Genomic DNA, 22,075 nt, shown 5'->3' with positions numbered 1-22,075 from the left:
CATCTGAATTGAATCAAAGGACAAGAAAATTCTTCTATGCTCTTGCACTAAGATCTTCAGCAAGTCGCCTGTCAACCACATACTCTTCCACACAGCAGAGCTTAATTCATATTTGAGGTGTATAAAGATCTAGATGCTTGTTACACTTTAAACTTGTTATATATTCTATCTATGTTAATAATACTGTGTTGCTACTATCTATGGGAGGAACTCCTCTTTTTTTTTTTTAAATGAGAAATGTTAAGGTTTCCCAATATTCGGAGTGTTATAAAATGTTTAATTACATTGAATTTCCATCCTGTCCATGGTAATGAAGGTTTGTTGCTGCTTTCTGTATATGTCTAAATTTTATACCTGTTTCTTAAAAGACTACACAAAATGAGGTTAATTATTTAAAGACTGAGGTTTATTGTTGTGTACTAGAACAGTACATCAAAAAAATAAGCTCATGGTGTCATTTCAATTTTTGGCTTCATCAGGGAATCACGTTCATTATCCTAACATTTCAAATTCATCATGTAGTTACGCAAAACTTAGATCTGTTATTTACGTACAACGCAGTCATAGGTCCTGGTCACTCTGTGCAATTAATTTGCAGTGGATGAAACGTGTAGAAATTTATACATTAACTTCAGTATTTCTGAATATTCCATTGCTCTCAATGGAATTGTGGCAAGCCATTTTGAAGACCTCATGTTAAAAGAATCAAGAGCTGTTAAGTTTTTATTTGTCCAAAAGTAAAGTATTGGCGTGTAGCACTCTCGTTCATCTGGTATTGAAAAGCAAAGTATTCATAAACTTCATGAGGGGAATAATTAACTGTGACGTATAAACAAGTGCATCACATACCTTAGGCAGATAGGAAAGTGAAACAATGTATGGCCACTGCCTGCTCTAAAGACTGAGGCCTCTGGTGGACCACAGATTCAGGTAGCTTTCCTGAAGCCTGAGCACCACGGAAGTGGCATGGGATATTACTCATGGAACTGCACATCACTGGAATGAAGGAAGAGTAAAATACTGGAAGAAGGCAACAATTACAGAAAAATTTGTCAGTAGAGCAACTGTGGGAAAGAAAGTAATTAAGAACTCATGGCAGTGCCAAATATGTGGAGAATTAGAAGAGTGAACAATGATACTGAGTCATTTTGATGATTTGTTATGTGTATATATGCAGAACATCATAGGCTATCCTATAAATAGTAATTGCATCAAAAATGCCCATCATGAACACCTCATGAGCATGTCACTTTAACTTTATATGGTTGTGCAGCTATTTTAATACTTTGATATAACCATCTTTTATGTGAATGAGGAGTCCATGTAAGAGAGATGCAGTCTTTAAAGATTCCATTTATGTTGTTCTAATTATTCCTTTGGAATTTTGAAGTGCTGAATAGCTTTAGTAACTAGAATCACTGAGAATATTAAAGCTAGTATCACATTAGTGATATTAGTATCACATTGTTTTTTCATATGTGGCTCCAAATTAGCATAAAATGCCTAATAAGTATATTTAACTTCTAGAAATTCAGTGGCTATAACTTATTGCAGGCCAAACTGTAGTTTTTCTTTATTTTTACTCATTGAACTTGTAAGTTAATCTTCAGTAAATACAACCCAAGTGAACTGTTGAACAATCTAAAGTAGCTCCACACAAATGAAGGGCATTATAATCACCTTCATCAATGGTCTCTGGAGGATTGGAGGCCACTTAACATGGCAGCCAGCTATGCAGATAGCCATGAGAAATAGAAATTTTTGTAAACCTTTTATGTAGCATTTTCATTTGTGGAATAAAATTACAACATGAAGATAACAGTATTCTGGCAACTGGCACATTATCAATTACAATAACTACTGAACCAGATTTAATTATAAACATGGGAAACAATTTTAGAGTTAATCAATAGAAAAAAAACTGTATACTTATTATTGTAAAGGAGACTACCTTTAAAAATATAAACATACAAAGGAAAAAGTGCATAAAGCTGAAGTTATCTTTGATTTCAGCTCTATTTTAGTGAAAAAATGAAAAACAAACAAAAAATGGTTACATTTACACATTACTGAGAATAACTAGGTACTATATTCAGAAAAAGCCTGGTGGCTAAGCTGAGAAACTAAACAGCCACTTAAAAGCATTTTCTTTATACTGTTGTTACTGTTCAGAAAATGCGAAAGACCGTTTGCCCCTTGTTGGATATGTAAAGCTGAATGCATGTTTTCAAACGTTATTTGAGTCAAACCTAAATGGAGTCCATCACACATCTTCTATTTTACCCTTAGCATTAAACAAAACAATCCTGAGAAGAATACAAACAAATTAATTTGTAACAGATGGAATGGAAGTAGTTTTTTGGCAAGCTCAAAGTTACCACGTCATCATTGTACAGTCTTTGACCCTCTCAAATTTCTGTGATGTTTGTGATTTAAAACTTTCCTAGATAAGAGTCAGTTTTATAAATAGCATTTAACACCTATATTAGATTTTATCATGGAAAATTGGTGACTGATTGTACCACAAAAGCTTCTCATGAGCTTGCAATTTCAACTTTGCAACTGCTGATCACTTCTTTTTAATGATTCTTAGTGTTGGCCATTCATGAGGAGTTCGTTTCAATTACTTAAACTCAATTCAGTTAAAATGTAATGTAATTAGTAAAGAGAGATACTGCCAGGTAATTGGGTTCCAGATAGGAAAAAAATTGAAGGTTCAACAAATGTTTGTCTTCAAAAGGAAGTTGAGAATGTATCTGTGGAATGTAAAGATCTTTATTTCTGTTGTTCTGTAATTCCTTGAGCACACTTTGTCTAGAAGCAGTCCAGAAAGTCATTTGCTGAACTACTTGGAAAGAACTAGCATAATTGGAGAGCAAATACTCAGAACAAATTACATTTTTCAAAAAGTTTGTTGTATTCATCTGGATCTAAGATGCTTATATACAAAGTGATGCTTTCCAACTGAGTCACTGAGCTCACACGCTTCCAGGTGCCTTTCAATTCAGCTAAAAAATAACTACATCATACAGGATTCTCTCTTTTCCTCCCTGTTCTCCTTGGCATTGTCTGTATTGTTTTCTTTTGTTTGTTTAAAGCAGATTTTTACTACATCAGCTCTAACTATTAAGTTATATTCTGAGAGTGTTACTGATCGGTCAAGTCAGTTAAGCTCTTTTTAGCTCTGAAGCCTAAGAGATTTAGGTTCCATTTCAGGAAAGCTGGATGTCATTCTGAGACCAATTTCTTGGATCACAGCAGTAAAAGAAAGCAAATGATTATTTGTTATTTTTGGTCTATTTTATTTCAGAACCGCTGTGTTAGACAAAGAATTATCTTCCTTCTTATGTTGCAATCAGTCCTGAGAACTGCAGCTCCTCAGTAACATTCCTGCCCTCTGACTCATAGCAGATGTAAGCCTCAGCACTACAGAATTTAATAGCAAAAACAATCGCAGTCTGGGAAGGGGTCTGGAATTCTTTGCATCAGCTTAAGAAGATTTAACAGCTTTGAGTTCTTTCCAGAGGATAAAGGTAAATATTTTAGTTACCTGTGGGGGAGGAAGAAAGAATTTAGCATAATTTGGATAGCTATGGACTAAAAGTAGTTTATTTGTAAAGGCCATATGACATCGTACCACGTTGCTAACAATGAATGTGTTGCTTCAGTAGTATCTAGCTAATTTGCTGTGCTATCTAGTTAGTTTGTTAGTAAACTTCATATTCAAATTTGTAGTTCATTAGATTATAATAATGCATAGCTCTTGAATAAGGGTTGCTTTCCAGGCCTAGAAATGGATAAAATCATGTATGAGTGTCCATTTTTCAGATAAGGAAATGGGCTCAATTTTTGTGCCCAATGTGCTAACAAAGCACAGTTTGTACGTGATCATTTAGATAGGTTTGAAATCAGTAGATGTGCTTTTGGCAGACAGATTCTCATGTTTGCTGTAAAGAAAGCCCAGGCACAGAAATGCAGGAATCTTTAGAGGTACTTTTCCATAACTTTAATTTCGCAGAAAGAAAGTTAATATTATAAATTAATAACTTAATTATAGGAGAAATCTTTCCATATCATCATAACAGTACATATCCAGGTGTAATCTTAAACTATACATATAATTTGATACAAATAAAACTGTGAAGTTTCACAAGACTTGCCCTTAAACCTCCCCTTTACTAATACAGAAAGCAGCTATTAAGGGCTTGTGCTTTTAACTCAAAAACATTTCAGTAAGATCCAGCATTCTGTTATGTGTGCTAATTAAGCCTCATGTCTATTATCTGAGATGTTTTTCATAGCAACGAGCATCTCCAGCACAAGTTACTTTTATTTATTTGAACTGGCAAACACTGGTTTTATAAAACAAACAGGTTTTAGAACAAAAGCTTTGAATACCTCAGCAAAAGCTGTCTCCTTAGACTTAGCCAACATCAGCAACACAAAAAAAACCTAAGTATGCACTTGCTTTCATCTGAGACATGGATTAAGATTTGGGTGTTCTTGCAAAAAGAACAACACTCCTTAATATTTTTAATGTATTGTTTTCCATTTTCTGTGGTGGGGTCATTTCTGGGTTTTTTTTTCCCCTTTCTTTCTTTATTTGTTTCTTGGAGATCTATTCTCCAAGTGAATGACACGACAGATCTCACAACTCTTCTCTCTTCCACAGTTTAGAAAACAAAGTAAAGCATTAATTTTGTACTGTTTTGTTGTAAGAATGAAAATATTTGACCTTATGACCTTCAGTTTCCTTTCCATTCTTTGATGCTTTATGTAGTCAGAGAGTAAAACTCTCCCTAGAACACTTACAATTAATGAAATGACAGCTGAAATACAACTTATAAAATAAATTTGAGGTGATTTAAAGCATGATTTTCACAGGTTGATTATAGGGTATCAACTAAACATCTTGCATATAACAAAATGTTCATTATTGAGTGGCATTTCCCAAAGCTAGCCCAAAAGTTTGGTATTATGTGCTGTGTCAGAGCAGGCCATGAAATCCCACTCACCCTATATTTATGTCCATGTTTGTCTCTGTATCTGTCCAGAGGAGGGAATGGGAGAGACACACAGAGACCCTATGAATACAAGATTTGATATGACATACTTAACCTGATATGGAGTAGGGGCTGAGATCATCAAATACAGGTCATTTGTAGCCTGCTCAGACAGGTAGCATGCTGTTTGGTCACTACTCTACCACAACAGACAGCGTCATTGCAATAAACGGCAACAGCTGCATTGCCATAATCACTGCAGTCATAATTCATGAAAAGGCATGTTTTATTAAAAAAAAACACTCTGAAATCCAAATTAACAACAGAAGTCAATACCAGACAGTTCTTGTGAATTCATCTCACCAGAAAAAAAAATCCCTCATCTGATCACTTGAATCAGTTCAAATAATTAATTTAAAATTGTTTTGTGTATAGTCTATGCAAATAGAACTTGGTCATCTGTGAATTGAAAGATAATCTACATTCTGGAAATTTTTCAAGTTATACCAGCTAATGCTTGTAAAGCAGTCAGATACAATGGTGTTTGTCATCATATAAAATTATCTTCATATGAAGCAGTAGGATTTCAAATTGAATAGGTCATACAATACAAAGTATACATAGCTGTCAGTTGACAGATGTGATCCTTGTCACCATTAGACTAAAAGCTGCTGACTATTACATTTTATCCAGAAATTACTCTGTGATAGAAAAATTACTTCCATCCTTTCCTGGCACACAAGTTGCACAAGAGATTTTCCTTACTTCAAGGATAACTAATTAAATTCATATTCTTATTACTTAAATGTAAGAGAGGCTTTCATCCTAATTTTAGAAAACCAACAAGGAATACTGTCCTGCTTTTTAGAGTATTTTAAAGGGCTATTTTTTGTTTCTATTTCACAGCAATTTGTGTCTCTTTGTAACCTTCAACAATAGTCCTGAAATTAGCAGAAACCTCTAAAACATAATAGCCTGAAAGAATAGCTTTTATTTCATTTTAAGTTGTGTTTGATTGCACTATTTACACACTACAAAAGCATAAACATCCTGTACTCATAAAATATAGGGATATAGGGATATAATTACAGGTTAATTAGATTATTTCTAATAATATTTGAAGATACATAAAAAGTGTAAATATTTAGCTTTAATACTTACATTAATTACTGTTTCCTTTCATCCTCTACTTCACAGCTTTGAAAGAATGAAGATTTTGATAGTGATTGATTTTCTCCTTGCAGTTAGCTTGACAGCTGCCACTAGAAGCTCTGTAAGTTATATTCACTGTGTTTAGGCTTCCTTCTAGATACTTCATACCTTATTCTCTGTAGTTCTTAGAAAACACCTCAACTAGATTTGATAGCCAACTCTTTGATTTAAAAGATAATACAAGACAAACCTGAAGAACTGGGGGGGATAACCTCAGCATTCAGTGGAGACAAGTTTTCGATACAAAAAGCAAAAATGGGCACATAAATATACAACAGGGTATAAGTAATTAGATAAGAGCATATATTCAAATAAAGTAATTTAGTTTGTTACTGAAACTAGTATGAAAAAGAAGACAGTGGAATTGCTTCACTCCAGAGGTATGTATTAGTACAGAAGCTGTAAGAAAATGCACTGAAGGCAGTTGCTCCATCTAGTAATAAAGGTAACTCAAAGTAACACCTTCAGTTTTAAGCATTACACCTACAGACAAGCAATACTCAGAAATTGCTGGTATATAATGAGGTTGGTAACTACAGAAGTAGCCTACTGATACAAAGAATAAATGTTTCTGTTACTTTTTATCTGATTGATTAGCCATACAACTTCTCATCTAAAAAGATCCACAGCTTTCCTTTGTTCCCATACTTGCATTATAATTTGCACTAAAAAACAATGATTGTGGTTCCTTTATCTCTTGAAGCCTTTTATGCCTTCTTCTACCTCACCAACAGAAATACTGAAACACGCTCATTACACCAAAACACTTGTTGTCTCACTGTAATGCTATAATGTGATAGAAAGTACAATGATAATAGCAGAGTAACAAAACCCTTGGCTACAACAAATAAAAACAAACCCAAATATAACAACAAAGCAGATAGATAGATAGATAGATAGATAGATAAATAAATAAATAACCAACCAACCAACCGCTTACCTTCAGATGACCTCAGAAAAGCAATAATCCCCAGCAAGACTCCCTTACCTCCTCTGCTAACCTTTAAATGAGGTCTGGGAAGAGGTGGATCCTGACTCCACCCCTTCCTGTCACTCAGGTATATTGCATGCACCTGAGCTCCCCTAGGTTGGTCCTGTCCTCCCACCAGGTGCTCAATCATTATTTTGAGCCATGACTTAGCATTTCTGCTACAGTCACTAATCCTATATCAGTTTTGGATGTCCTTCCTACTTTGATATTAAGATCCCAACAGTCAGAGACCTTGCAGATTGAATTGTTGATTCAAAATTATCGGTGTAATTACTGAACTTAGAACTTGGTGAGCATAATTTCTTGTGGCATATTTTAGCAGAAATACAAAGTCACAGCTGGAAAGAGTGATTGAGCACCTGGTGGGAGGGCAGGACCAACTTAGGGGAGCTCAGGTGCATGCAATATACCTGAGTGACAGGAAGGGGTGGAGTCAAGATCCACCTCTTCCCAGACCTCATTTAAGGGTTGGCAGTAGAGGCATAAATATCTTGTTGGTATTCCTTATCTATCTAGGGCCTTCTAAGGGTAAGTTGTCTGTTTTTGCTGTATTTGGGCTCATCCTTACTTGTTGTAATTGGTGACTTTGTTACACCATTATTGTTGCTGTGCTTTCCATTATGTTACAGTGCTTTATTTACTCTGTCTTGTGGAAGCATTTTACTTGCCTATCTGCTTTTAAAATAGGGAGTATTTGCTTCTGTAATTGTCTTTGTCTATAAAATGAAGAAATCTGCTGGATTTTAATAGGTGATTACTGAGGAAAAGGCATTGCTATGAAGTAGGCTTTCTTTCTTTTGATATTTCAGTTAAAATGTTATAGGTAGCCATTGATAGTAAGAATTGAGAATGTTCCAAAACTATCTCTAAAATTTTGTATTCTAGCATCATTTGAGATTTTTCTTCTAAGTTCATTTATAGTCTAAAGATAGAGGACAAGAATGCTTCAAATTAAGTTTGTGTGTATTCATGGTTTTTATAAGTTATTCTGTTCTATGCTATTAGCTTTAATGAGAAGACTGTAGCTGCTAAGTATGTCTTGCAACTATGGCATAAAATGAAGATTGTGATTATACAGTAATAGTTTAAATATGGGACTGCATGTCCCCAAGCAGAGCTGTCAGTAATTGTTAAGTAATTGCTTCTCAACATGTAGTGCAAACAGTTACTTCACTGAAACAGAGCAATTTATCTTCAGTTTATTTTCATACTGTAGGCTCTACTGTCTGCTGGAGACAGTCACAATTGAATTCCAATTTTTAAAATATTTCACTGCTATAACAGTTTTAATTTAATTCATATCAATCAAAAGCAACAGCAGCAAGTTACAGCCTGTTAAGGTGTTTTATAGTGGTCCATGAGGCAGTACGCTGGAGGTAGATTCTGAAAGATTTTAAAGGGAGTACTTTTGAATAAGATGGGCCTCCAGGGATTTTAGGTAGCTAGATGATTTTTATAATTCCTTCCAAAAACAGTCACTTACTAAATTGTGCCTCTCACTTTATAACTTCTCCTTGTGGTTAAACACTTTAATGGCTTCTCAGGATTACAGCAGCAGGCAGTTGGAGCCTGCAGACAAGTTTGCTGTCAAAGCTGGTTAGTATGGGCAGCTCAGCTGCAGAGAGGTAGCTGTGCTGCCCCATTCTGCCACCTGTATATACCCTCTTCTTTTATTCTACTGTATGTATTAGTTTGCAGTTTAGCAAGCATGTGATAATCTGCAGCAGTACTTAGAGCAGAGGCCTATACTCAACATCATTTTGTCTAGTCAGCATGCGAGGTCAACACACTTTTTCTATGAGACTGAATATTACAGTCAAGTGGACCAAAATGGTTTTGAACCATTTTAATAAAACCATGGACGTAAATACTTTCAGCTTAAATACTTTATTGAAACTTACCACAGAATCACCAAAGTTGGAGGAGTCCTTCAAGATCATCCAGTCCAACCATCCACCTATCACCAACAGTACTCACTAAACCATGCTTCTCAACACAAAATCCAAATGTTTCTTGAATGCCTCCAGGGTCAGTGACTCCATCACCTCCCTGGTATTAACTATCCACCTCCTGATGTTAACTTACCAAGCTAATTTCTTAAGTTGAAAGTGAACTGCATTCTAGTATTCAAAAAACAAATTATCTTGCTTGTCAGCAACACATTGTCAGAAATAACATCATAATAGTGACAGTTTGAGCACATGTTTCATGGCAGTAATAGAAGTTCCCCTGATTTTTAACTAGTGCTACAAATAAATAATGAGAAAATTCCACATGAATTAAAAATAAAATGCAGTTTCTTATCAATACTGTTAGCTAATTCAGAGTCTATTCTTGAAGTTGTAGAGAACTACTAATGTTGCTACAGGGAAATATCCAACCAGAACCATGTTTCTGCTGCATAGAAATGTGCAGAGCTGTATTAGACAGAAGGAAAAAAAAATCACTGCAGCAAGAAAGTGACAAAAACATTGGTGGTAGTGTTTGTGAAAAACAAATGAAGCCTGAGCATGATGGCAATATACTGATGCTGGTGGATATAAGTATGCTACTTCAGATTTACCTATTCCTTAAGTGTGATATGGCAGAGTTGTAACATAATGTAATCTTCCATATGGATGGCAGTTGTTACAGACCACATTGGCTCATGTGATTAGAAGGTACGATCATATCACAACTGCAGCATCCTCCCTACTCTTGCATGGCAAAATTATGTGCACAAGTCACAGCACAATACTGGCTTTAAGCTGTTATTTTTCATGTGTATATTTGTAGTTTCTTAGGGGCTATTTATTTTGGCAAGACGAAAGTGCTCTAAATTTTACAATACTTAGTCTTATTGTTCTTACTGTTCCTACAATCTTATCATTCTTATCATAACAAGTATGTGACATAAAAGCATTTAAAAATTTATTTAAAAATTTAACGTTTAAAAATAAAAATGAACAATAAAGTTGAAAAAAGTATAGATGTGAATTTATTTAAAACTGTGAATTTTAGAATCTTAATGTTAGCAGCATTTTTTTGTGGATAGTAAATACCTGTAGATGATAAGTTGGCAGGAAGTAAGTGATCATTACGATAGGTTCAGGTGTGTAGTATGCTGAGTCCCATCTGCATGTTTACCAGTGAGAACTGGTAGCAGAATCACTAAAGTGAAGTTGTCTGTGGCTGCACACTCTAGAATACCAAATCACTTGAAATAGAGGTAACAGTTGGGGTGGAAATCAACATAGGGTCTGTAGGGAATTGTTGAAAAATACTTTGTTCATATTAGACTTTATTTTCTTTTTCACATGTTAGACTCAACAAAAAATAACTTTTTAAAATAAAATGCTTTCCTTTCTAGGATCTACAGAACTGTTTTCAAGAGCAGCTACAACTTCAGGCCCAGGTGAGACTTCTGGAACATCGTGTGAAACAGCAGCAGTTAAAAATTACACAGCTTTTAGAGAAGAAAAAGATACAGTACAGTGACAGAGGAGATGAAAACAGTGTCATTGACTTGGGAGGAAAAAGACAGTATTCAGGTTAGAAATGAAGCTATTCATTTCTGTTCACTGTAGTGATACCCAGAAGCTTTAGCACAATCAGATCCATTGATGTATTGTCTTACAACTCACAGAAAATTGTTTGTTTAAAGCACAGCGTTTATCTCTTACTTAGGCCTGCTGTCCTGGGGAAAATATCTCCATCTCACAATATAAATGAAATCAGGATTGAAGAGGTTTATTAATTTATTAATAGTGCATAATTAAAAAATGATCATTGAGCAGTACAATTAGAATCATTATCAGCAGTGAAACAGAAAAAGGCAATAAGAAGGCATTTACAGAAGTTAGTAAACTATTACAGATTTTTAAACATCCCTTAACTTATCTCAAGAAGTTCTAACACACAGGATTTAGAACCGTTGCTCTATCTCAGTTCACATTTATACGTTCTCAGTGCCCCAGGCACACACTTGCTCTTGCAGAGGTGGGTTATTCACAACTGCTCTGGAAGTGCAGATTCCCCAGTTCACACACACCTCATGGAGATGGGAATCTGAGTGCAATGGTCTGTGTAACCATCTTGCAGCCTGCGATCTGCTAATCCATGTTTCAGTGATAAAATCTCCTAGAAGTTCACATACAAACATTTGAGGTCTAAGATCCTGCTTATTGTACCCCATGTTATCAATCCAGTAGCTTGCAGACAGGATTTTTGCGGCGTTCACAGGGAAGGATTAGGTCTGGAGGTAGGTCTTGATCTTGACAGAGCAACTATTGGAAGTGTGAGATCTGGCTTAACTGGTTAGTTGTCTAGGTCTCTTATCCTCATCTGTACACATTCACACATTTCAAGCTGACTCATTTTTCTCAAAAATAACCTGGTAGTTTCCTGGTTGTTTAATGAGCTTTATTGTCATTTTCAGAAAATATCAGTACTTGCAATTTACTATTTAGCATTATCTGTTTAGAGGCAATAATTGTGTGTGAGTACAATATTTTTCAGAGACAGTGTACACTCACATCTCTATTGTGTCAGCTGTTGTTACCTTCTTTATGTTACCAAGACAGAGTTGTACAAACACCTTTCATCTATGATAACACAGAAGGCTGTACTTGCTACAAAGAGCTATACCTTTAAAGTGGCCTAGAAAATCCACATTTTGATTTCTATTTTGTTGAAATGAAATACGATGAAATTAGATTACACAGGAGGTGTTATATATGACCTACTCATATGGTTGGTTTTTGGATAGATTTTAAGATGATTTTTTTGACAAGATAGTCCCAAAAGCTTAGCTATCTTAAAGTCCTTTCTTTCTCAGCTGCAAGTAGTAGTCATTTTGAAGTTAATGCTTCTCTCAGTATGAAAGAGAATTCTCATTTAAAGGACTACTGTAAATAAAAAGCAATACCTAACCATAAGATACAATTCTATTGTTATCTACAATAGTAATAGTTCTGGTGGCCCATTCCCCATAAAATAAAACCAATTGCAGATGATGCTGGTTACTGGGACAACTTAGTTTCTGTGGTTTAGCACTATGAAAAGAACTGTCTTCTGTTAGGAAAGCACAAATCATGCTGAAGAATTGTAAGTACAGCACCACTGGAGTTTTCAAGCTTTCAAGCATTCCTATTTAAGAATGCTTAGATGAATTCTTAGAATTATTAGAATTCTTAATTCGTAATTATCTGTTGTATGTGGTAAAATCATTGTTGTAGTGTAGAATATACTAGGCCTAGTAACTCCTATAATTAGCTTCAGAATAATTTCCATTAATATAGACAAGGCAGATGGAAAAAAATTATTTGGAAAGCCTTGGGGGAAGGAGATAAAGTGCTACTACCCTAAATCTACAGAGATCTTCCAACAGCACATCTTAAAGCTTGATGTGGCTAAACATTTGTAGAAGATGCTTAGTGTGCACTTACTAATCCTTCCACCTTTAAGATGCATAACTGTCAATGCTAACGATGTATGACAGCCTTGCATAAAATAGCTAATAGTACAAGGAATATTAAAATATCCTTTGTTGTGTTATCAGTAAAGATGCTCTGTTGTAATATTACTCCTACTTTAATATTAAAGCACAGTGTTTTGTGACTTTTAGCCTTGAATGAATGTTCGAATCTTGCTTGAGAGCTGAAAGCTTGATTCCACTTGCAGAGTAATTTAAATAAAAATATTTTTGAAATTAATTGAAATATAATTGGAATAAAGAAATAAGAGACTTTAGTCTTTCTAGACTAGTTAGAGACTAGTTAATTGTATGAGAGAGCAATACTTCAGCATATATTAAGTCCTACATATTCTGCTAATTAAGTATCTTGTTTAGAAACAAGATGTCTTTGCAGAATAGGAAAGATAATGAGAAGGATGGGCACGTGGTCATTAGTTTAATTAGTTTAGTTAAATAGAAGATGCTCAACATCTAAGACCAAATTCAGGAAGGCATGTACAGTGTTCTTGCACAATATGGTACATGAGATACGTAGGTATATGTTATGGTGTGTATATATATATATATATATATATATATATATATATAGGTATATGAGTTCTAACCTGTGAAGTCCTGAAAGCATCCATGTGAGCTTGCTATGATGGTGTCTGGACCTCACCTTAATTATATTCTTCATGTTGCAATAGTGACTGACTTAAATTCAGCTCAAGACATCACTGTTTCTGGAGGTGTAAAGTCCAGGTTTTAAGTTGGCTTTGTATCCTCAACAGCGTTTTGATGGTGATTGGGTCTCTCTACAGTGGAAGAAAGCAAAGTGTGTTAACTTGTCATAGATGGAGTAAGGCTTAAACTCTTCTAAAATATTTTTTTAAAAATCCAAACGATAATAGGATTGTAAGTAGACTCTGGGGGTCTGATTCTTGGTTAGTGTTGGTTTCTAGTTGTCCTGTGCTGAAGAGTCTAAACTTCTAAGATATTCAATACATGGGTTTGAATATAATTGTAGTGTTTTTGCTTCTGGAAGAAAATACAGCATATAAGAAAGCATGTAATAAAGCACTACTGAAGTAAAATTAACAGCTGTTGTAAGTCTGACTTCAAATTTTATCTCTATTTTTAATTACTATTCAGCATCCTGGAAGACACTTTTATTATGACTGACTTCTTTGTTACTGGGAAAAAAAAAAATATATTAAAAACACATTTAGCTAAAAGGTTTTTGTCCTTTCTTAAGTGTATTCTTCAATTTTCTTTAAATTGATTCTGGATAACAGATCTAAGTTATTTCTGGTTTCTGTTGATTATTTTTTTTCACTTTCCTAATAGCTTGGTAAATGCTTTCCCTTGTTGATACTGCATTATTTCATTCAGGCTGCTGTTACATTTTATAGGTCAATAAATCTGGATAATTTGGAGCTATACAGTGAGGGAAGAATTCCACAGTAAATACACTTGCTTAAAATTAAAATACACCTAAGTATTTTGCTTACCTACTGAGAAAATAATGGATGCAAGAGAAGTTATTTTCTGTAATCCACTCAAAACATTTCTGCAGAGACATCTTAGTTGTCATATTTAAAATATTTTAAATATTTTTTAGTATAATTTGTCCAAATCCTGGCATAGCTATTTGTTTTCATTACAAGTTCTTAATATTTTCTATGTCTAGTCTTCATTGATGCTTTCACTGAGAAGAAATGTTGTAGTTCATGAAGTTCCAAACTAGCTTGCAAGTTCAGCCAACATGTTCTTAAAGAATTCAGGGAAAAATCTTACAGTTAATCAGTTTCATTTCTGCCAGGAAAAACAGTAATGTTGAAAACTATACTGCTTTCCTGTGTGACTGCTTGATGGTAGATTACATATAAACAAATAACTGCTTTCATTTCTAAACTCCTTGAGGAAAAAGAGATAAGATGGTATGATTGCAGTACTGTTATATTTTCATGACCTCTGAAATGCTGATTTACATGGTGATTAGTCCTTGAAACCATTGCAGACCAGACTGAAAAATGGTATGAAGCCAAATTTAACATTTTAGACATACATAACACTTTTTGTGGGGTAGACTTCTGTGTATATTTGGACCTGTGTGGTACAAGGGACAACAGTATTAGGTCCAGTAATTGTTTACTTTCTAACACTGGTAATTCCATACTGTCATATTTGGCAATTCTCCTGTGCTTCTACATCCAAATCTTTGTTTCTGAAGATTGCATATCTTATACATAGGAGAATTATGATTGTAACAGGATTCCAGTGTGGATTACACCATTGTAAATTAAAATGGCACCACCTAACCCAAAGGAATTGAAGCCATAAAAATGTATTTGTGAGGTATTTGCTTTCTATTAGCTTTTTTCATATGTGCCTCTTACTTGATATGACTTGATTTCCCTTATTGACTTTTCTGTTTTGCTAGTAAGTATAGAACTAAACACTGTATTCAATGGATGTTTTGTGAACAGACTGTGCAGAAATCTACAGTGATGGCCACAAGCAAAGTGGATTTTACAAGATGAAACCTACCCACAGTCCTAATGAATTCCTGGCCTTCTGTGACATGTCTGAAGGGGGTGGTTGGACTGTTTTTCAGAGACGTTCTGATGGCAGCCAGAATTTCAATAGGTAGGTACTAGACTTGGTCATTAAAATTGGAAACAAACTGGAGAAACAATAAACCAGAAGGAGGTAAGTTATTGATTAACTTCAGAATTATATGGATAAACTATCTCAGATAAAAAGGAAAAATAGTGATTCAGTGGGACAGCCTCCAGATGAGGTAACATTTTTGGATCTATCACAGACTGCCTGTATGATCCAGATCAACTATTAGGTTAAGTTACCAAAGTATTTAAGCTGTAATTTTTTAAAAACTTTTATTCTAGCATTGGTCTTGTTGGACTTGGTACAGTATGCAGAATGTAAGACAGAAAAATAGGTAGCAGAAGGCTAGTAAGATGATCAAGGGCTGGAGCACTTGTCCTATGAGGACAGAAAGTTGCTTCTTCAGCCTGGGGAAGGGATGGCTGCAGTACAGTCTGAAAGCAGACTGCCTGTGTCTACAAGGGGGTCACTAAGAGCTGAGCTGTTTGAGAGACTGTTGAGAAAAATACACTCCTTGCCATGGCATCCTTAGGTTTCCCTTCAGCTTTAATTATTCTGTGGTCTGTGATTGTATGACAAAATAAATACTGAAACAAACTTTTTTTCTGCTTACTAAATTAGTCATTTATACTCATGTACAGAGGCTGGACTGACTATGAAAAAGGCTTTGGAAATTTTGTTTTGACTAATGGTGAATATTGGCTTGGAAATAAGAATCTTCATTATTTGACTAATCAAGGTAAGATTGGTGTTGTGATAATAGTTTTCTATTATTCTATTCTATTATTTCTGCTCCTTTTCTCTTTCCAGGTCATCTTATTGTTAGCATGAATCCTGAGTTGTGTTTGTTAGTCTGTATGAACTGTAGTTTAAAAAAAAATTAAAATATTCTCTAATGAAAGCTTGAAAGCTCTCATTGGACCAATTGGATACAGGGCGATCCTTCAAAACAGGGAACAGTAGTCAGGAGCATACCTTAAAACAACTCTCTACCCATTTTGCAGTCAGAAATTTACATGACTGCATATGGTTTTATGTGAAGGTAAATCTAGGCTTCTCATCTTTATTAGGCTAACATTGAAAAGCTATTTCAATTTTTCTAATAGTTACTCAATCTACAATAACTTGCTTTCCTATAGAGTGCTGAATATACAAAAGCTGCCTATTGACTTAACCAGCTAATATGCATGGAGATCACTGCTGTGATTGCTTTACTTATACCGTATATTAAAGGTAGCTCAGGTCTGTTCAAATATGCTGCAAGCTATGCTTGTCTACAATTTATATTGCAGCATAGGTAAAGGCTTTGGGACTCAAGGAAGTTTACAATGTTAGATCAGTGTAGTGGGAGATATATATATATATATACATTCATTTCTATTTCCACTTACATATATAGGACCAGATTCTCAGGTCCTGTAAATGGACATAGCTGCTAGAATCAGCAATCTCTGAACGCTTACACCAGCATGTGATCCTGGTTTAACTCTATTTTCAGAGTGTAGAAATACTGTTTTCTTAAGAGTATGCGTATTTATTGATTCTCACTCTGATTTCATCACTTTCAAATGCCTTAATAAAACATAAAATTCATAAGGCCTTTTTTGTTTACATGCCAAAATCTATGTTAGAATAAACCTAAAACTTTCTAAGGTGAATTGTGTGAATAAAGAAAAACATAGCAAGATGTTACTTCAAAAGGCATAATGAAAGAAGATTAAAAGATATGATACAGATAAGATTTATACTAAAAACATAATTAGTATTTTAATATTCTACAATAATACTCTGTTCTGAGAAGTAGCAAGATAGGCTAGTTTTACAAAAATATTTTCTATTGTTATTTCTTAAGGAAACTATACTTTAAGAATTGATCTAAGTGATTTTGAAGGAGAACGGCGTTATGCACAATATACAAGATTTGGAGTTGCAGATGAAAAGGTAATAAAATAGTTAATATGACCGGTGATTTTAATGAAAATGTGACTTATATAAGCAGGTAATAAACATACATGTGCCTTTATTTTCATAAAGATTTATGCTGAGCCTTGTTAACAAGTATTCTTTATTACAAATGGTTGGGATTTTCAAGTATGTCATAATAGTGGTTTATATGGATGTACTGATTTCATACCTTGTGGAATTTGTATGAATCATTAGTTTTGGCAGTTATGGATGCAAGCAGTTTTTCAATTGATATTGTTATTATCAGCAATAATGGTGCATAATTTCTCAATATGTACTCTAAACCAACTAATAGCTTTTATTATTTCTACATAAAATTACAGAATGCTTTTTACCCTGGTAAGCATCTGTATATTCCTTTATTCACTAGCACAGTGTTTCAGTGGCATGGCACTCCTGGGCACATGAATAGTAGCAAATGGAACAAGTTAGTTTCTTTGCAGATTTATTCCCCGACATGCTGAAGGCACATTGGATTACTTTTTTTCCTTCTTCACAATTTTCATTAGCACTCCTATCAGATGAGCTGTGGTGAATACTCTGGTACAGCTGGTGATTCCCTAACTGGGGGGTTTCATCCTGAAGTAAAATGGTGGGCTGATCATTGCGGAATGAAATTCAGTACTGGAGACAGGGACAATGACAACTATGAAGGCAATTGTGCTGAAGAGGAGAAGGCTGGTTGGTGGTTTAACAGGTATTTTGATTTTACATCTGCATTTTCTTTCTACTTCACTTGTATTCATGCAATATCTGCTAGAAGATAAGTAGAAATCAGTATTTATTATACTTGCAATCTGTCCTTGACCACTAGCAGACATTCCAGTGCTATTAGGACCGAGATTCACTTACTGCACTGACCAAGCTTATCTATGAAACAGTGTTTGTCATAGGCTTTGTCATTCTGTTATCAGACAGTAAGGAGGAGACAATTCTGTCCCTTCAAGGTAACTAACATTTACATAAATAGGTCATGCAGATATGTTCCTGTTGTGCTTCATTCTTGTATTTCTCCTGTGTTTCACTAGACCAGATGTGGCAGTACTGATGAATAGCTGATGTGTTAAGCTAGTGTTGGGTTAACAAGCTATATATATATATATATATATTTTTTTTTTTATCTGTTAACACTTCATTCTTGTTGTTTCTTCTATATCAAGATGGGAATATGCTCACTCAGTTTCTGTCACTGCACACGACTGGACTGAGAGGAGAATAATTTTAAATAGGTTTCATTAACAGAAATTTTAAACCCTACTTACCTATACAATAGCAATTCTAAAAGGAAGACTAAAACTGATAATGTTAGCGTCATATACATAGGCAGTATTGTTTCACATACTTCACATACAAAATACAGCCATATAATATATGAACAGAAATGATCTGGGTAATAGCCTTAAAATACAGCTCAGAAAAGCACACTACTCTCTCATTCTGATCTCAGTTCACTGGGCAAAAGCTGCCAAACTGAATCAACTCCATTGTTTCTCTGTGTCATCCTTTGTTCCTGTTTAACTGCTTATTTTCCAAGTTCTGTTTCCATAAGTTGTCTGTGACCAGCACTACTGATACTAAGTAGCTCCTGGCTCAGAGTTTCACAACTAATAATTTTAATACATTTTAGGGGTAGTAGGTTGGCAGTGTTTGAGGCATACAGAAAATATTCACATGTAGTCAAATGTTCTTGCAGTTCTCATGAAAAATAAGATATCAAAAAAGGGGAAAATAAACTGTGGGAAATACTTTACTCAAGATATCACTGTATTTAGAGGAATCCACACCTTGGATAGTATAAAACTGTGATACCATGACATGAGATTTATTAACATTGAATAATCACCCACTCAAATGATTTTTTGTCTTTTAAAAACTTAGTTTTTTAATACCGGATTGGCCTGTACAGAAGAATGATCTCTCTGCAGAAGTAGCTCTACAACAGAACTTGACAGTTATTAATACCTTGTAGTTGGTGTTACATAACTACTAAAGATAGCTGACTCCTACCAGGCTAGTTCCTATTATGGACGTGTATCTGACAAAGTTAAAGTGACAGTACATCTAGAGAATGAAAAGTAGTAGTATCTTGCTGTTGACTTTATGTTAAGCTTAATAGAAAACTGAAAGCTGCAAAATATTAGAGAATTGTAGTAGACTGAAATCCTGGCAGGCTCAAAGAAAAGAAAGCACTCAGAGCACAAGTATGTCATGCACAGATTAGCAAACATAGAAGAAATTAGTGCTCTTGGCTGGTTTGTGTAGGAACTCCCGGTTGTGAAGGTATTTTGTTGTAGCCAGCTCTATGCTATCTACCCTGATGAAATATAGAAACACACACAGATAATATGAATACCAACAGATGTGATACAAGTGAGGTGTAGAAAATAGCTCATATCTCTTGATCCAGCTCTGCATTTATCATGGACTCCTGCAGAGAGAACATTCTTCTGCACTTGTTTGTAAGCAGAGATTTCCAGCTTGGAATTCACTGTGCTAGGTTCTTTCTGGTACTACACTCAGCTTTCCTTCTTCCAGGACGATGCAAAGATCAGTAGGTTTAGAACTGCCAAGGAAGAGCTTACAGGCCCATGTGGGCATGAGCTCATTCTCTCTTCAGCATTCCCAGTTTTAGTTGCAGACTGCATGTATGACCGCAGTAGACTTGGCAGACATGTGGCCACAAGTCTCAATCAGGCTCTGTGTCTCACCAATCTTCTGAAGACAGTGTAGCTACATTCATGTAGGGCTGTGCTGGAGTCAGTAAGTCCAGGCAGAAATTTAAATAATTCTTCAGGGAACAACTCCATCTATCTGTATCTGTCACAAACTTTATATATATAAACTCGGATGAAATTTCGATGGATAATTGAGAGTTGGCTGTACTTCTGAAACTACTGCTGTAGGGTTTTTGGCTTTAAAAGTTAGCCTGTTGGAAAGAATGGAGGTGCTTATGCTAATGCTAAGTTTAAGGTGACTACTGACTTTTTGCTTCAGAAAATTGTATCAGTAGTCACGCCAACTGCTTTTGCACTACAGCCAGTTACTTTAGTCTGCCTCCAGACTCTTACAAAATATATTTTTGCCATTAGTGCCTCCTAGCACTAATTAAGGGTTATTATGGTCTCACAGTACTGCTGACAAAATCAACTTCTGACTGTTTCCATCAAAAGAAGTAAAAGAGGATTTACTGATTACAATTCTTCTAACAAAATCATTTTTGATTTGAAGTGTTTAAACAAAGTGCTGTCTCAATTCAGAATTTATATGGCTAGAAAGATTGTAAGGTCTGATACAAGTTCATCATTATTAAAACCAAGGTCACTTTTGGTATCTGTGATTTGTAAGCTTTCAACCTATTTATTAACAAAAATAATTCTAAATTATAAGCACTGAGTATAATTATAAGCATTCATGTATGAGAATTTTCCTGTGAGGCTTTTATCCCTCTATTTCATTTCTCAAAACTGTTGCTAATAAGGTGTAAGCAAAGCCAAGATTTGCCAGTAAAAATATCCATAAGCTTAATTTGGACTGTTTTGTTTTAATGTTTTCTGAAGTCTGCTTTTGTAATACTGTGGTGTCTGACAACCAGATATTAACAACATAATATTAACAACACTTATGACAAAATTTTGAATTGGCAGATAAGTTAAGATTTATTGCAATGTGCTGCAGAAGAAACAAATACTTTGCTCTCCATATGAAGACATGAAAGTGTAAACTTACTCATTTGGTTTCTACAAGAAAGTAGTATCAAAGTTGAGCTGGTAGCTAGACAAGCCTTTAAGAGTTTTGCTAGGTTGGCTAGTTTTGTTCTCAGCATACTTAACAACCTGTAACAGCATTTCTGTTTCAGTATGTTAAACAGGAGTTAGTTCAGTCAAATAGAATACCGGTTCTGATGACTCATGGAAGTGGTATAGATCTCTTAAACTAGCTGTGAGATGTAATGCATTTTTAAATAGAAATCAACAGTTTGAAAGGCAAACTAATGGTGGTATTCATGTTTTGTCATGTAACACACTATGTATGTAACTGCACAACATCAGAAGGGCTGCCCTGGAACAATAATAAGCAGCACAGCATTTCTTTCTCAGAGTATTTCTTGTAGGCTTTGCTGCTACATGTGACGTAAAGGATTCTGGAATTATTTTTCATTAAGACAGATTAACAAGCAGAACCTGGAGACCCACTAAGTTCAGAAAACTTGTAGAACAGAAATAACTTTTGTTTCAAAGATGTTAAGAGTACTTGCAATTGTGCCCTAATTAAACTGTTTGTGTGTAGGGGCAATGCAGTCCACAGATGTAAATCTCTGCAACTGTCAGACTGGGCTGTTACCAACATAGTGAATTTCTTACTTGTGGAGAAACTGAAGTGCTTGCAACTTTTAGATGGGATCGTATTAATCTTTTCTTTACTTTTCCACCAGGTGTCACTCAGCCAACTTGAATGGTTTGTACTACAAAGGTCCCTATACTGCAAAGACAGACAATGGAATAGTTTGGTACACTTGGCATGGGTGGTGGTACTCTCTGAAATCTGTTGTAATGAAGGTCAGACCAGCACACTTTGAACCAAATATTGTTTGAATATTTTATTAAGATTTATCTTCTGGCAAATGGATCCAAAGTAAAAACAGATGGGTTATTACCTATGTCTATATATATCTAGAGTAATTCCTCTGTAATTAATAGTTTTCTGAGATGTAAATGAGAAGATACGGCTTGCCTAGGAGGAAGGATATCTTTATCAACATGGAGAATTTATCTTGAAAGGTAACTAGAAATCCTTTTACTTTTTTAATAGAAAAAATGTATTGTCACTATTATGTCTCAA

At 34.8% G+C, this 22,075-nt stretch overlaps 1 protein-coding gene across 1 annotated transcript; it reads left to right on the top strand.

The window, feature by feature from the left end:
* The first annotated feature begins 3,328 nt into the window (after window positions 1-3,328).
* Window positions 3,329-21,959, top strand: FGL1 (fibrinogen like 1). Its single transcript, XM_052682095.1, has 8 exons — window positions 3,329-3,533; window positions 6,201-6,276; window positions 10,556-10,736; window positions 15,133-15,292; window positions 15,913-16,010; window positions 17,124-17,212; window positions 17,746-17,933; window positions 21,669-21,959. The coding sequence occupies exons 2-8, from the start codon at window positions 6,211-6,213 to the stop codon at window positions 21,826-21,828; spliced, it is 942 nt and encodes a 313-aa protein (XP_052538055.1). The 5' UTR covers window positions 3,329-3,533; window positions 6,201-6,210; the 3' UTR covers window positions 21,829-21,959.
* The last annotated feature ends 116 nt before the right edge of the window (window positions 21,960-22,075 follow it).

Source organism: Tympanuchus pallidicinctus, unplaced genomic scaffold (genome assembly GCF_026119805.1).
Source record: "Tympanuchus pallidicinctus isolate F22 unplaced genomic scaffold, pur_lepc_1.0 scaffold2, whole genome shotgun sequence".
NCBI classification, from domain to species: domain Eukaryota; kingdom Metazoa; phylum Chordata; class Aves; order Galliformes; family Phasianidae; genus Tympanuchus; species Tympanuchus pallidicinctus.
Note: the sequence above shows the minus strand (reverse complement) of the source record. Positions and strands in the feature narration are given on the sequence as shown.

Excerpts from the sequence above, each read along its gene's own strand:
- FGL1 (XM_052682095.1), top strand. The coding sequence starts at position 6,211 with ATGAAGATTTTGATAGTGATTGATTTTCTCCTTGCAGTTAGCTTGACA. Across the intron at positions 16,011-17,123 it reads TCATTATTTGACTAATCAAG|GAAACTATACTTTAAGAATT; the intron begins GTAAGATTGGTG and ends TTATTTCTTAAG. Across the intron at positions 17,213-17,745 it reads TTGGAGTTGCAGATGAAAAG|CACTCCTATCAGATGAGCTG; the intron begins GTAATAAAATAG and ends AATTTTCATTAG.